Source organism: Schistocerca americana, chromosome 3, assembly GCF_021461395.2.
Source record: "Schistocerca americana isolate TAMUIC-IGC-003095 chromosome 3, iqSchAmer2.1, whole genome shotgun sequence".
NCBI classification, from domain to species: domain Eukaryota; kingdom Metazoa; phylum Arthropoda; class Insecta; order Orthoptera; family Acrididae; genus Schistocerca; species Schistocerca americana.
This window is the reverse complement of record NC_060121.1, coordinates 767350252-767365373: the sequence shown is the minus strand read 5'-3', so window position 1 is coordinate 767365373 and position 15122 is coordinate 767350252. Positions and strand designations below refer to the sequence as shown.

Here is a 15122-nt window from a genome sequence, read left to right as displayed (position 1 = left end):
CAGCTAGCTTAGGTTAGGTTAGGTTGACGTCATCCTTCCAGTTGTACCAGTTTTTTTTCGGCAGTGTAATTGTGCATCGAATAGAGTATGAGGGCGTACTGAAAAGTAATGCCTCTGAATTTTTTTATGTGAAAATTCTTAAAGCTTTTTAAATAAAACAAACTATATTAACATTCTGCATCTTTATTCTTCATGTCTACTTTTCAGACTCCTGCCGATAGAGGGCTTCGACCGTAACGTGCAATATGGGGGTGTTTAGCGTAACTATGTCGGTGCTTGAGAAATAGCATACTGTAATCGAGTTTCGAATTCGAACAGAACAACAGTCGTGTGTTGCACACCTTTCTAACGTTAGTTGGGTTCTGTGTAAAAACGTAAGCTTACGCGCATTGGCGCAGGTTCGACATGGCTATTGACGGATTTGGCATGGTTAATTTAACGGCTGACCGGATGCCCTTCATTTTGTCACACTGTTAACCCATGGGATGGAATATGTATAGCCCAAATGTATGCGTATAGTGTTATTCACATGAAAGTGGAGGAAAATTTTCGTGTTAGCGAACGTGTAAATGTACCAGCCAAGTATTCAGGTAGTGGGATGTGGGAAACCGCCTAAAAACCACTTCCAGGATGGCTGGCATACCGACCCTCTTCCTTAATTCGACAGGAGGATTTTTTCCGTTGGTGGCACATCTTTCTGACCCGACATGGCGCTTCAACACTCTACGGATATCCGGCCGGGTGTGTCACCTTGTAAAATACAAAATTTGATGAAATGACGCGAAAGAATATGAAGAAGGATTTTAATGAGAGTGATGTTCTACAACATCACTTGTAGTAGAGTACTTCTAACTGGTGTTACACATATTCTAACATTTGAATTTTCTCACTTCTCAGCTTTTTTTCTTTCAACATCCAGAGACTTCTCGTAGCTTTGTTTACTAGTTATTCTTCTTCTTGAAAAGTAATTTATAGAAGTCTACTGACACACACAGTGGTTACGGTTACTACAAGCCACACCACAGGTTGGGAAACGGGGCCAAATTTCTAGTAGTTTACTGTCGAGTTGAGATTTTCACAAATTTTTTATTCGTATCTTACAGAAACTAGCAGTACGGCAATAAACAGCCTTTTAAACACGCCGCTAACGGCAATCAAGTAATTTATAGCAATACAACAATTTAAAAAAATTAAAAAAACACAGAAGCTAGCAGTACGGCAGTAAACAACCTTTTAAAACACGCCGCTATGGGCAATCAAGTAATTTAATGCAACACAACAGTTTAAATTTTTTTAAAAAAAACACGACAGCTAGCAGTATGGCAATAAACTACCTTTTAAAACACGCCGCTAACGCCAATCAAAGAAATTTATAGCGATACAACAATTTAAAAAAATTTAAAGAACATTAGTAAACATGCTACTAAAGTAAATACAAAACTTTGCTAATAAAGTAGGGTGAGGTAGTGAAGCTACCAACACCGCCATTTAAAAAATTGAACAGGTCTCAGCAAACACACGGTTAATGGCAATAAAAGGAATTTACAAACTTGGAGGAATTAAAAAAAAAAATTTAAAACAAAAGTGTCCTGGAATATCATTAGAACATAACAGATATGACGGACCCGTGTAAGGCGGCCACAAATCACCCACTCAGGGATGCTGAGGCTAGACAGAATACTAACCAATTTAAATACGCCCGTAAACACGATTGCCACTCTCAGGCTGGTCACTGCACCGGCTTTTAGCCAGCGAAAACTTGTTATAAGATGGCTTAACTTGCTGCAGAATTAGAGCTAACCTCGTGCAAGGAAACATTACACCACACAGTCCTGAATGAGCGACCGCACCCAAAAACTACACCTCCCATCGGACAGTAACGAGAGGAGGAGGAAAGATCACTGTCTTCAATTACACCAGTGCCAGGTGCAGGAAACCCGGTCGCCGGAGGCCGCAAGGCAGAAGAGACGCTGCTTACACAAAATTATTACTTAATGATTAAACCTTCCACGAACTTAACTTGCAATTATGCTCGAACAGGCAGTACACGACCTCCGATGGCAAGGATCCACACATCCGACCGCGTACGCGTCTCCAGCGTACCCAACACGCCACGGTCATGCGACAGCACTCTCTGTCACCGGAGTTCACGTCTTCTCTGCAACGTTGACGGGTAGTGACCGCTCCTTCATGTTAGGTGTCTCATTTTAAACTCCAGTGTTGAAACGGAGGATTTAAAGAAGCTTGTTAACGTCCCACCAAGGCGAAATGAACAGCAACTACTCGTGGGGTGATTCTGTATACAACCAAGACGCGGGGAGTTCTTCCGTCAACTCGACCCGCTCGTTACACACAACCGACATACATCACGTGGCGGCTCGGTACAACCGACCACGCCTGCTTCGCGCTGGAAAGCCACACTCCCTCCAGTGTCCACCACTCTCTCTGCACGCAACCCTCTACTTCCGCGCCACCACACGAGGTTACAACCGGTCAAAGATCTCACTTCCTCCATAGCAGTTTCCCAGAAGCAAAAACGCAGATATCAATAGCAGAGGGAAAAGACAACCAAGCAGCCACTTAATGACAGACAAAATATCAAACAAACATGTCAGGGGAAGAAAAGGAAAACCAATGCAATCTAAATACAAGGTGTAGCACGAGTCGATACACTGCTCATCTACTCTTCATATAATTCTTGTACTCTTCCCGTCAGTTACCCCTTGTTCGTCTACAGAGAAATAGGAGTCGAAGAGATACAAGCCATCACTCTATTCTTATTGTCTGACACTCGCTAGACCAGCTCCTAATGATAATAGAAATTTCCGAAAGTTGTCCCAACATCCCAGTGACAAATTTTTTGTTGTTTAAAATTATTCAGAAATTTCGAGATTTAATGTTTGTTTAACTTACGGCATTGACGTAATGTTTGCTTCTCCTTACTGGTTTAAAAACTTTCATGACGTTTATCCACTGTGTTATATGCAATCAGCGAACATTAGTGTCTGTTCATTATCTTTCTCTGTGCGAGTTTTCTCCCTGTCACAGTTAGACGGAGAACACCTTAGACAGCTTTAAACAACTGTTGTAATCTTCGAGGGGTACAACATTCGCATGTGATAAGAGGAAAATTATATCCCCTATGAGATCTCTCTTTTAAATCATAAGACAAGTCATAACATGTCGAAAAAACAGTACTTTGCATGTTGTCACGTCATTGTAGAGAAGTTGGTGTACACTACCAGGCTTTTGTTAACGGCTTCCTCGAAGCACAGGGATAATTCCCAGTTACTTATAAACGTAAAGAAGTTCTTGGAATCTGTCTTTACGTAACGACGACGTTAACATCGTTTTACATAATTACCCGAAAGTGAGGAAGAGAGAAAGATTAGGCTTTAACGTTTCGTCGTCCACGAGGGTAGGAGAGACGGATCACACGATCGGATCGTAGAAAAGGAAAGCTGCCAATCTGCCGTAGCCTTCTCAATGCAACTATAACTGTCGTAGCGAAACAACGGAAGACCTAAGTCTTGACTTCCGGAAGAGGGCAACCTTAATGACCCTGTCGTCCACGGGACATTAAATGTTAACCTTACTCATTTCCAGACGTCGTTTGAAGCTAAATGTGACTCGTACGCGGCACTGTGATCAGTATATCGTCACTTGATAGAAGCGTGGTCCACATTGAAACTGTAGTAAACGAAGGCGGTGACGATACCTCCCGTCCTTTCCCCTTTGTCCAGCAGAGCTAAGGATGCGTGTGGATTAGAAATTGCTATGTTAACTGATTCTTCCGTCGGTTTTTGGTAGTATAACGTCATGATAAATAAAATCCACTATAATGCTTATGTTCCGCAAGATTATAATAGCATATAATCCTTTAGAACATAAGCAATGTAGTGATTAAAAATTAAACTCCGAGCACAATAAAAGAAAAGAAAATTTAAGCCTGCGACTGATTCCACGCGCCTAACTTTTCCTGTGTCAAACGTTCGCCTGTAATACTTTTAGGAATAGCGCTCTCGGAATTGGCAGTCGATTTACTACTAAAAATTTTAGCGAAATTTTTGTAAACTGCCGTCCATGAACCATAACCCAGCTAGCAGTTGTTTTCACTAATAATAATTTATCCATTGTATTGGGGTCATGTTGATATTTATAAAAGGCTATGATGGCAGAGGAAAGCATCACTTTTAATTTTTAATTTCCGGCTCTTACAGAACAGAGTCTCTCGGCAATTTTCTAAACATTGGCAAGAGTGAAGAGTCGTGAGATACAACAGGAATTCCAGTTATACCGTTAGTGACCAAAGAATCAGAGCACAAAGTCGGATTGGGAACGGAAATCAGCCATTGCAAAGGAACTCGTCTTAACTGATTCAGAGATAATATGGAAAAACTAAATGTAGATAGCCGGACGGGGATTTGAACCGCAATCCTACGGAATACTAATCATTACACAACGTCGCTCGGTGCTAACTACAAGTTACCGTCTCCGGCTTGGAGAAGAATGGTGTTAGTATGTCTCCACGTTACGCACTTGCCTGTGACGAAACGACAGCTAGATTCATCTGCAAGATTTATTTTTGAGTAGCACATGGAGACGAAACAACCAATTTCGAGTAGTGGCTGTTTACGTGCCTAAGTGAGAGTGAAAAGCCATATTCTTGCAGAAATCACTTTCCGTTCCTTGTAGCACATATTCTTCGCCATTTTAGTTATTTCCCCCTACTGACTGTTTAAAAATTTTACCATAGAATAGCAAAACCATTTGGACACAAGCGGAGGTGTTTCAGCACACCGCTTGTAGACTCAGCGAGGCAGGCAGATGGTTTCGGTCAATTGGCAGCCCGCGGGCCGAAGTGGTTACACGCTGCTTACCGAGAGCGGCGAGTACGTGACGGAACGCACCAAAGCCTGTGGCCTGCGACAGCCCGGCAGGTTGCCACGCGAGACGACCGCCACCAACGCGAGAGCGGTCTAACATTGTTTAATCGTTACACGGCGCCCAGGTAAGTGGGATATCTCACAGGCACCTTGTATCTTCAACTATACAATGTACCACCAGCGCTCCCGAATACTATTAGGATCTCAGTGCTTTTTCAGACCACCTGGTACGCCACCGTAAGAGATGCACGCGCCGTTGTTGCAGCTGACTTGTGCAGCCGGGATTAGGCTAATTCCCAAAGACTTTCGATGTGGTGCTTAGGTCATGCCACGACTCATAACCGCCATAATCATAAGAGTTTGGAGGTGTGGGGGCTAGACACTTCTATATGCACATCGCTAATTCAGCTGCTTATGACTGTATTCGCTTGTTGAACGGTGCTGAACTAATAAACTTTAAGAGAAAAAAAATCGTCATACCACAAAGGAATTATTCGAATGGTACGGAACTCGGCAAATGTGATGTACACGTACAGACAAACAGATGATCACAGTGTCAGAAAAATTCAATGATTTATTCGATAGAGCTTCACACAATGGAGCTAATCAGTAACGCGTTGTTCCACCTCTAACTTTTATGCAAGCACTCAGTTCGGCTTGGCATTAAATGGTAGAGTTGTTGGATGTACTTCTAAGGGACATCGTGACAAATTCTGTCCAACTGGAGCGTCACATTGTCAAAATTCTGACATAGTTGGAAGGCCCTGCTCATAATGCTCGAACATTGTCATCTGGTGAGAGATCCCGCGGCCTTGCCGGCCAAGGTAGGATTTAGCAAGCAGGAAGACATGTAGAAACTCTCGCCGTGTATGGCCGGGAATTATCTTCTGAAATGTAAGCTCAGGATTGCTTCCCGTGAAGGGCAACGAAACGGGGCGTAGAATATCGTCGGCGTATCGTCTTACTGTAACGGCGCCACCGATGACAATCTAAAAGGTCTCGCTATGAAAAGAAAGTATGGGGGAAAGAAATACAGTAGAAGAAGAATGGGTAGCTTTGAGGGATGAAGTAGTGAAGGCAGCAGAGGATGAAGTAGGTAAAAGGACAAGCGCCAGTAGAACTCCTTGGGTAACAGAAGAAATATTGAATTTAATTGATGAAAGGAGAAAATATAAAAATGCAGTAAATGAAGCAGGCAAAAAGGAATACAAACGTCTCAAACATGAGACTGACAGGAAGTGCAAAATGGCTAAGCAGGGATGGCTAGAGGACAAATGTAAGGATGTAGAAGCTTATCTCACTAGGGGTAAGATAGATACTGCCTAAAGGGAAAAATAAAGAAACCTTTGGAGAAAAGAGAACCACTTGAATGAATATCAAGAGCTCAGAAGCAAACCCAGTTCTAAGCAAAGAAGGGAAAGAAGAAAGGTGGAAGGAGTATATAGAGGGTCTATACAAGGGCGATGTACTTGAGGACAATATTATGAAAATGGATGAGGATGTAGATGAAGATGAAATGGGAGATATGATACTGCGAGAAGACTTTGACAGAGCACTGAAAGACCTAAGCCGAAACAAGGCCCCGGGAGTAGACAACAATCCGTTAGAACTACTGACGGCCTTGGGAGAGCCAGTCCTGAGAAAACTCTACCATCTGGTGAGCAAGATGTATGAGACAGGCGAAATACGCTCAGACTTCAAGAAGAAGATAATAATTCAAATACCAAAGAAAGCAGGTGTTGACAGATGTGAAAATTACCGAACAATCAGTTTAATAAGCCACAGCTGCAAAATACTAAAGCGAATTCTTTACAGACGAATGGAAAAACAAGTACAAGCCAACCTCGGGGAAGATCAGTTTGGATTCCGTAGAAATATTGGAACACGTGAGGCAATACTGACGCAACGACTCATCTTAGAAGCTAGATTAAGGAAAGGCAAACCTACGTTTCTAGCATTTGTAGACTTAGAGAAAGCGTTTGACAATGTTGACTGGAATACTCTCTTTCAAATTCTAAAGGTGGCACGGGTAAAATACAGGAAGCGAAAGGCTACTTACAATTTGTACAGAAACCAGATAGCAGTTATAAGAGTCGAGGGACATGAAAGGGAAGCAGTGGTTGGGAAGGGAGTGAGACAGGGTTGTAGTCTTTCCCCGATGTTATTCAATCTTTATGTTGAGCAAGCAGTGAAGGAAACAAAAGAAAAATTTGGAGTAGGTATTAAAATCCATGGAGGAGTAATAAAATCTTTGATGTTTGCCGATGACATTGTAATTCTGTCAGAGACAAAAAAAAAAATGGTTCAAATGGTTCAGAGCACTATGGGACTCAACTTCTGAGGTCATTAGTCCCCTAGAACTTAGAACTAGTTAAACCTAACTAACCTAAGGACATCACAAACATCCATGCCCGAGGCAGGATTCGAACCTGCGACCGTAGCGGTCTTGCGGTTCCAGACTGCAGCGCCTTTAACCGCACGGCCACTTCGGCCGGCTGTCAGAGACAGCAAAGGACGTGGAAGAGCAGTTGAACGGAATGGATAGTGTCTTTAAAGGAGGATACAAGATGAACATCAACAAAAGCAAAACGAGGATAATGGAATGTAGCCTTATTAAGTCAAGTGATGCTGATAAAATTAGATTAGGAAATGAGACACTTAAAGTAGTAAAGGAGTTTTGCTATTTGGGGAGCAAAGTAACTGATGATGGTCGAAGAAGAGAGGATATAAAATGTAGACTGTCAATGGCAAGGAAAGCGTTTCGGAAGAAGAGAAATTTGTTAACATCGAGTATAGATTTAAGAGTCAGGAAGTCATTTCTGAAAGTAATTGTATGGAGTGTAGCCATGTATGGAGGTGAAACATGAACGACAAATAGTTTGGACAAGAAGAGAATAGAAGCTTTCGAAATGTGGTGCTACAGAAGAATGCTGAAGACCAGATGGATAGATCACATAACTAATGAGGAGGTATTGAATAGGATTAGGGAGAAGAGAAGTTTGTGGCACAACTTGACTAGAAGAAGGGATCGGTTGGTAGGACATGTTCTGAGGCATCAAGGGATCACCAATTTAGTATTGGAGGGCAGCGTGGAGGGTAAAAATCGCAGAGGGAGACCAAGAGATGAATACACTAAGCAGATTCAAAAGGATGTAGGTTGCAGTAGGTACTGGGAGATGAAGAAACTTGCACAAGATAGAGTAGCATGGAGAGCTGCATCAAATCAGTCTCAGGACTGAAGACCACAACAACAACAACATGAAAAGAAATGCCACCTCTGACTATCACTCCCATTTGTCGAGCCGTATGACAGGCGACACTCAGCGCTGTTCGGTGTGTCCCAGACACGTCTTCGGCCTGGAATCTCATTGACAAGAACAGTCCTCAGTGCTCAGTCCCGCTTTCAAATGAGTCTGATGATCCGCGAAGACTCGTCTGGAGACGCCCCAGACGGCGGTACGTCGACGATATTCTACGCCCCGTTTTGTTGTCCTTCGGGAGAAGCCATCCTGGGCTTACATTTCAACAAGATAATTCTCGCCTTATCACGATGTGAGTTTCTACTGCTCGTCTTCGTGGTTGCCAAACTCCACCTTGGCCTGCAAGGTCACCGGATTTCTCCAAAATTGAGAACGTTTGGAACATTATAGGCAGGTCGCCCGAACCAGCTCGAGATTATGACGACCTAATGCGCCAGTTGGACAGAATTTGACACGATATTCCTCAGGAGGGTATCCAACAACTGTCAATCAATGCCAAGCCGAATAACTACTTGCATAAGGAGAAGAGATGGGCCAACGTGTTATGGACTTGTTCAGTGTGAGAAGCTAATTCTCTCGAATCTATCACCTAATTTTTCTGAAACTGTAATCATCTGTTTGTCTGTACATTTGCATCACATCTACCGATTTTCTTCCCATTCGGATAATTTTTTCGTGGAATGTCGTTTTCATTTTTTCTTCTTTTGTCTTAGAATGTATATCGATCATTTGGTTTGAAAGGCCTGCCGATTATCGCAGGAACTTTCTACGTATTCCATCCCCATAGAAACAACAGCATCACCCAGGACACCGAGAGCTATCGACGTCATTTACACGTGTTATTCTGCGTATCCCAGTCAACTATCGTTGAGGTAGGCTCCCCTCTATTTCTGTTTGTATGGTGTTTTTCCCCTGAAGATAATACGTATTCTGCGCTCTGGCTGTTATCAAGTGCATTTAGATATGACTAGATTTTACAAAAGCTCTTATTTAAGTGAACTTTCCCTCTCCATCTGTATTTTCTGCAGAAACTCTTTGAATATTGCTATATTTACCACCGTGTGTAAGCCTAGTGACCGATGACCTCGGCAGTTTGGTCCCCTAGGGACTTACCACCACAACAACAACAACAACCAAGCATACACGTACTCTAAACGCAGCACCACAGAAAGCGGCTACACCTTCGTAACTGTGAGACTACAATGAGCAATCATTCCAAGTTAACTCAGCAAGTCTATTCAGTTGGGGATGGGTATTGCTTACTTCATGAATCATGCTTCAGCCTAAACACTAAAACAACTTACTTTTGCAACGGTCGTATTAATATAAACTCTTCTGCTGTCTGTCCAGCTTGTTACACTCCTGGAAATGGAAAAAAGAACACATTGACACCGGTGTGTCAGACCCACCATACTTGCTCCGGACACTGCGAGAGGGCTGTACAAGCAATGATCACACGCACGGCACAGCGGACACACCAGGAACCGTGGTGTTGGCCGTCGAATGGCGCTAGCTGCGCAGCATTTGTGCACCGCCGCCGTCAGTGTCAGCCAGTTTGCCGTGCCATACGGAGCTCCATCGCAGTCTTTAACACTGGTAGCATGCCGCGACAGCGTGGACGTGAACCGTATGTGCAGTTGACGGACTTTGAGCGAGGGCGTATAGTGGGCATGCGGGAGGCCGGGTGGACATACCGCCGAATTGCTCAACACGTGGGACGTGAGGTCTCCACAGTACATCGATGTAGTCGCCAGTGGTCGGCGGAAGGTGCACGTGCCCGTCGACCTGGGACCGGACCGCAGCGACGCACGGATGCACGCCAAGACTGTAGGATCCTACGCAGTGCCGTAGGGGACCGCACCGCCACTTCCCAGCAAATTAGGAACACTGTTGCTCCTGGGGTATCGGCGAGGACCATTCGCAACCGTCTCCATGAAGCTGGGCTACAGTCCGGCACACCGTTAGGCCGTCTTCCGCTCACGCCCCAACATCGTGCAGCCCGCCTCCAGTGGTGTCGCGACAGGCGTGAATGTAGGGACGAATGGAGATGTGTCGTCTTCAGCGATGAGAGTCGCTTCTGCCTTGGTGCCAATGATGGTCGTATGCGTGTTTGGCGCCGTGCAGGTGAGCGCCACAATCAGGACTGCATACGACCGAGGCACACAGGGCCAACACCCGGCATCATGGTGTGGGGAGCGATCTCCTACACTGGCCGTACACCACTGGTGATCGTCGAGGGGACACTGAATAGTGCACGGTACATCCAAACTGTCATCGAACCCATCGTTCTACCATTCCTAGACCGGCAAGGGAACTTGCTGTTCCAACAGGACAATGCACGTCCGCATGTATCCCGTGCCACCCAACGTGCTCTAGAAGGTGTAAGTCAACTACCCTGGCCAGCAAGATCTCCGGATCTGTCCCCCATTGAGCATGTTTGGGACTGGATGAAGCGTCGTCTCACGCGGTCTGCACGTCCAGCACGAACGCTGGTCCAACTGAGGCGCCAGGTGGAAATGGCATGGCAAGCCGTTCCACAGGACTACATCCAGCATCTCTACGATCGTCTCCATGGGAGAATAGCAGCCTGCATTGCTGCGAAATGTGGATATACACTGTACTAGTGCCGACATTGTGCATGCTCTGTTGCCTGTGTCTATGTGCCTGTTGTTCTGTCAGTGTGATCATGTGATGTATATGACCCCAGGAATGTGTCAATAAAGTTTCCCCTTCCTGGGACACTGAATTCACGGTGTTCTTATTTCAATTTCCAGGAGTGTATTTGGCCCACGGCTTCTCTTTTATTGAACATCAACTGCTGCCATTTTCCAGCCAGGTAAACAGCATTATGCGGCCAAAATAAATTAGTTTTACTGCTACCTCCCTATTCTGATTCATTTGCTCTACAACATGCTTGTTGCTAGCTATGAATGGCAAACCATTCTCAGCAAATGTCACCAGCATCAAAACAGTAGTTTCTACAATTGCTACCTCATTCAGGGTTCACAATTCAAAACCATAGGGGGGCCATGGGAGAAACGAATGCAGCGACAAGCCTGCATTCCCGTCATTTGTCAGCAGTCTCACTCTCAAAGCCCGAACACACAAATATCACGCGCTAGTCGAGTATCGGATTTTCAGGCGACATTATTAGGTGAAGGATAGCGCCATCAGGTTTCAAGGAAGAAACATTGAGACACAGAGAGTTCCTCCTTACTGATTGATGGTGACAATAATGAAAAGCAAGGTCTCAGCCATTGTTCGCGCATATCATCAGAACATTATTATCAGTTGGTTTCGTGGGACCACTTGTTACTGTTACTGCAATTTACTTTCTAAACCAAGTTTACTGAGCATATCGAGGTTCCGTGGTGCTTGGATAACATTGTTACCGGTCCTCTCATGTCGCAAAGGATGAATGAATTACATGAAGTAGAAATTATTAAACACTGAAGTTGTTTTAGAAATAAAATAAATTCTGTGTCTCGAGAAATGAGACGAGAAGCTTCATGAACTTACGATGCTCCAAAAGATAATTCATATTAATGGATGGCGCTCAGCTGCTGGTGTGTGTGTACAGGCTGCGTCAACGTGGGCGTCACTCCCGTTTCCTGCTACGGTTGTACCTGCAACACAAGAATTTAAATTTTATTCCATTGAAAAATTCAATTAACTGTTTGTTCAGACTAAAACTTTCAATTTCTTAATTAACCTCGTAACTAGGAGAAGCCAAGTCGCATGACTCAATTTTAAGGTGATAATGAGCGGATATATAAGACGCTTTAAGTAAATATTACACAGAAACTGAATAATTTAAGTGTATCGGATTTAAATGCAGTCTAGGAGAACCTGTATGAAGTGTACAAGCTCTCGAAAAACATCTTTTATCATAAACTCACGTGTCACATGAATGACTAATCCTCTCTATATATACTACTGGCCATTACAATTGCTACACCAAGAAGAAATGCAAATGATAAACGGGTATTCATTGGGCAAATATATTATACTAGAACTGACATGTAATTACATTTTCACGCAATTTGAGCGCATAGATCCTGAGAAATCATTACTCAGAACAGCCACCCCTGGCCGTAATAACGGCCTTGATACGCCTGGGCATTGAGTCAAACAGAGCTTGGATGGCGTGTACAGGTACAGCTGCCCACGCAGCTTCAACACAATACCACCGTTCATCAAGAGTAGTGACTGGCGTATTGTGACGAGGCAGTTGCTCGACCACCATTGACCAGACGTTTTCAATTGGTGAGAGATATGAAGAGTGTGCTGGCCAGGGCAGCAGTCGAACATTTTCTGTATCCAGAAAGGCCCGTACAGGACCTACAAATATGCGGTCGTGCATTATCCTGCTGAAATGTAGGGTTTCAGAGGGATCGAATGAAGGGTAGGGCCATGGGACGTAACACATCTGAAATGTAACGTCCACTGTTCAAAGTGCCGTCATTGCGATCAAGAGGTGACCGAAACATGTAACCAATGCGTTCACCGTTATGTCGCCAAACACGGATGCGACCATCATGATGCTGTAAACAGGACCTGGATTCATCCGAAAAAATGATGTTTTGCCATTCGTGCACCCAGGTTCGTCGTTGAGTACACCATCGCAGGCGCTCCTGTCTGTGATGCATTGTCAAGGGTAACCGCAGCCATGGTCTCCGAGCTGATAGTCCGTGCTGCTGCAAACGTCGTCGAACTGTTCGTGTAGATGGTTCTTGTCTTGCAAACGTCCCCATCTGTTGACTCAGGGATCGAGACGTGGCTGCACGATCCCTTACAGCCATGCGGATAAGATGCCTGTCATCTCGACTGCTAGTGATACGAGGCCGTTGGGATCCAACACGGCGTTCCGTATTACCCTCCTGAACCCACCGATTTCATATTCTGCTAACAGTAATTGGATCTCGATGAATGCGAGCAGCAATGTCGCGATACGATAAACCTCAATCGCGATAGGCTACAATCCGAGCTTTATCAAAGTCGGAAACGTGATGGTACGCATTTCTCCTCCTTACACGAGGCATCACAACAACGTTTGACCAGGCAACGTCGGTCAACTGCTGTTTGTGCATGAGAAATCGGTTGGAAACTTTCCTCATGTCAGCTCGTTGTAGGTGTCGCCACCGGCGCCAGCCTTGTATGAATGCTCTGAGAAGCTAATCATTCGCATATCACAGCATCTTCTTCCTGTTAGTTAAATTTCGCGTCTGTAGCACGTCATATTCGTGGTGTAGCAATTTTAATGGCCAGTAGTGTATATTTGATCACGGACTCTCAGAATGCTGTAATTCTTGATATAAATTCAAATATAATTAGGAGACACTATAAAGATTTATGTCTCAGTATGTTACAAAACAGTCAGTTTGGTGGAACATACATTCACATGCTTCGACGAGAAAGAGAGCTTTCTCACCAATAAAAGGAACAACTTCATCAGACTTTTTGCTAAACAATAAGCTACTAATAAGTCGAACATCTTGCTTGGTGAAGGAGGTTTGTACGCCGCTTCTTCCATACATAGGTCTAATATTTTAAACGTTCCGCTATCTCGCTAGAACATCTTGGAAATGAATTTTAAAAGTTGTACTGCGCGTGATATGCGACATATTTTCTGTCGAGTTTGTTGCAAATATCTTGTTCAACTCGCGGCGACCAAACAAATCCGTTGCGATCGCATACTTCATGTTTGAATTTTTTCATCATTACGGTTTAGTAGGTGACGCAAACACACGGGATCGTTGTTAGTAGGTGGTTCACATGCTCACCATCATGGTGATAATTATTTTACAAAAGGAAAGAAAATCCACATCCATAGAATTTTACTTTTGAACCGCTTCCCACGCAGTAAATATCGACAATCCTGTTCCAGTTTGCGCCCGTCTGAACGATGTTAGCAATTTATCGGAGTTATAATACTAACATTTCTTGTGTACCGATAATGCTATTGTCAAATAATACTGCAGGTATCCGTCAATAGATGGGAATTACATTGCATTTCCTCTCGTGTAGGCTCTTTCTTATCGACTCGTTTTTTGCAAAACACCTTGAAACTCACAGTCTCGCTAAACAACATCTTTTGCAAAAAATATTAAAAGGCTTATTGGGTCTGATTTTGTTTCATCTATCTAGACAGTGGATCTAATCCTTTGGCGCTGAACTGAAGTAAAAGACGAACAAAGTAATGTTGTGTTTAGCGTTTACTGTCATGGGCACGTTCTGGGAACCATCCTAGAATTTATTTGAAATGCATTTATCTATTTAATCCATAGTAAATCTACATAATTGTGATAGGACGGAAATTTAGTGTACAGCTCCTTGCGAACACGAGTTTGTTGTCTTAATCACTGTTCGCATTCATCCTCACTTGAAGAGTGGAATGATTTTCAGTTTGAAATCCATATTATTGGATGCTTATGTCTGTTTATCAAGTGATGACCTGTTCTATATAAGATCAACACAGTGTATTATGTTGTAGCTTCGTACAGATATGATGTCCTAGAGATAGTTTAGTATATGTTCCACTAACCACTAAAGATTTTCTGGCAATGTCTTCACGAACTGGTACTGCTATAGTGTTTCACACTAAATCAATGTAAGGTTTAAGAGTGTCAATTACCTTACGAAGAAGCTAAACGAAAAGGCTAGACCCAAAATTAGAACTTGCTCTCGCGTCTGCTGGCTTACTTATTAGGATTATATCAACCACTCCCGTAATTCAGAAGCAATTACGTTTCCACTTTCATCGACCGCTACGCAAATGTAACAGAAAATGAATGTAAATCGTGTTCTGTATCGTAGTTCGCAGAGTCGCGAGCGTCACACTCCAGTATGCTAGCAAGGTTCTGTATATATATATCAGACATTAATTCGCAGCGGTAGTGTCCAGCGCTGAAGCTGATGACGACGACGACGCATGGCCTTCGCACATCTCCGACTACCGGTGCAGGTGGTACTGTTG

The 15122-nt window shown here is 43.8% G+C and overlaps 1 protein-coding gene across 1 annotated transcript in view; it reads right to left on the bottom strand.

Moving 5' to 3' along the window:
• The window catches only part of LOC124605773 (fatty acyl-CoA reductase wat-like), a 267768-nt gene that overhangs the window by 128980 nt on the left and 123666 nt on the right, over positions 1-15122 (bottom strand). The window contains exon 2 of the mRNA XM_047137658.1: positions 11666-11772. Within this exon, the coding sequence (XP_046993614.1) occupies positions 11666-11687 (22 nt within the window). The 5' untranslated portion in view covers positions 11688-11772. The remainder of the gene's footprint in view (positions 1-11665; positions 11773-15122) is intronic.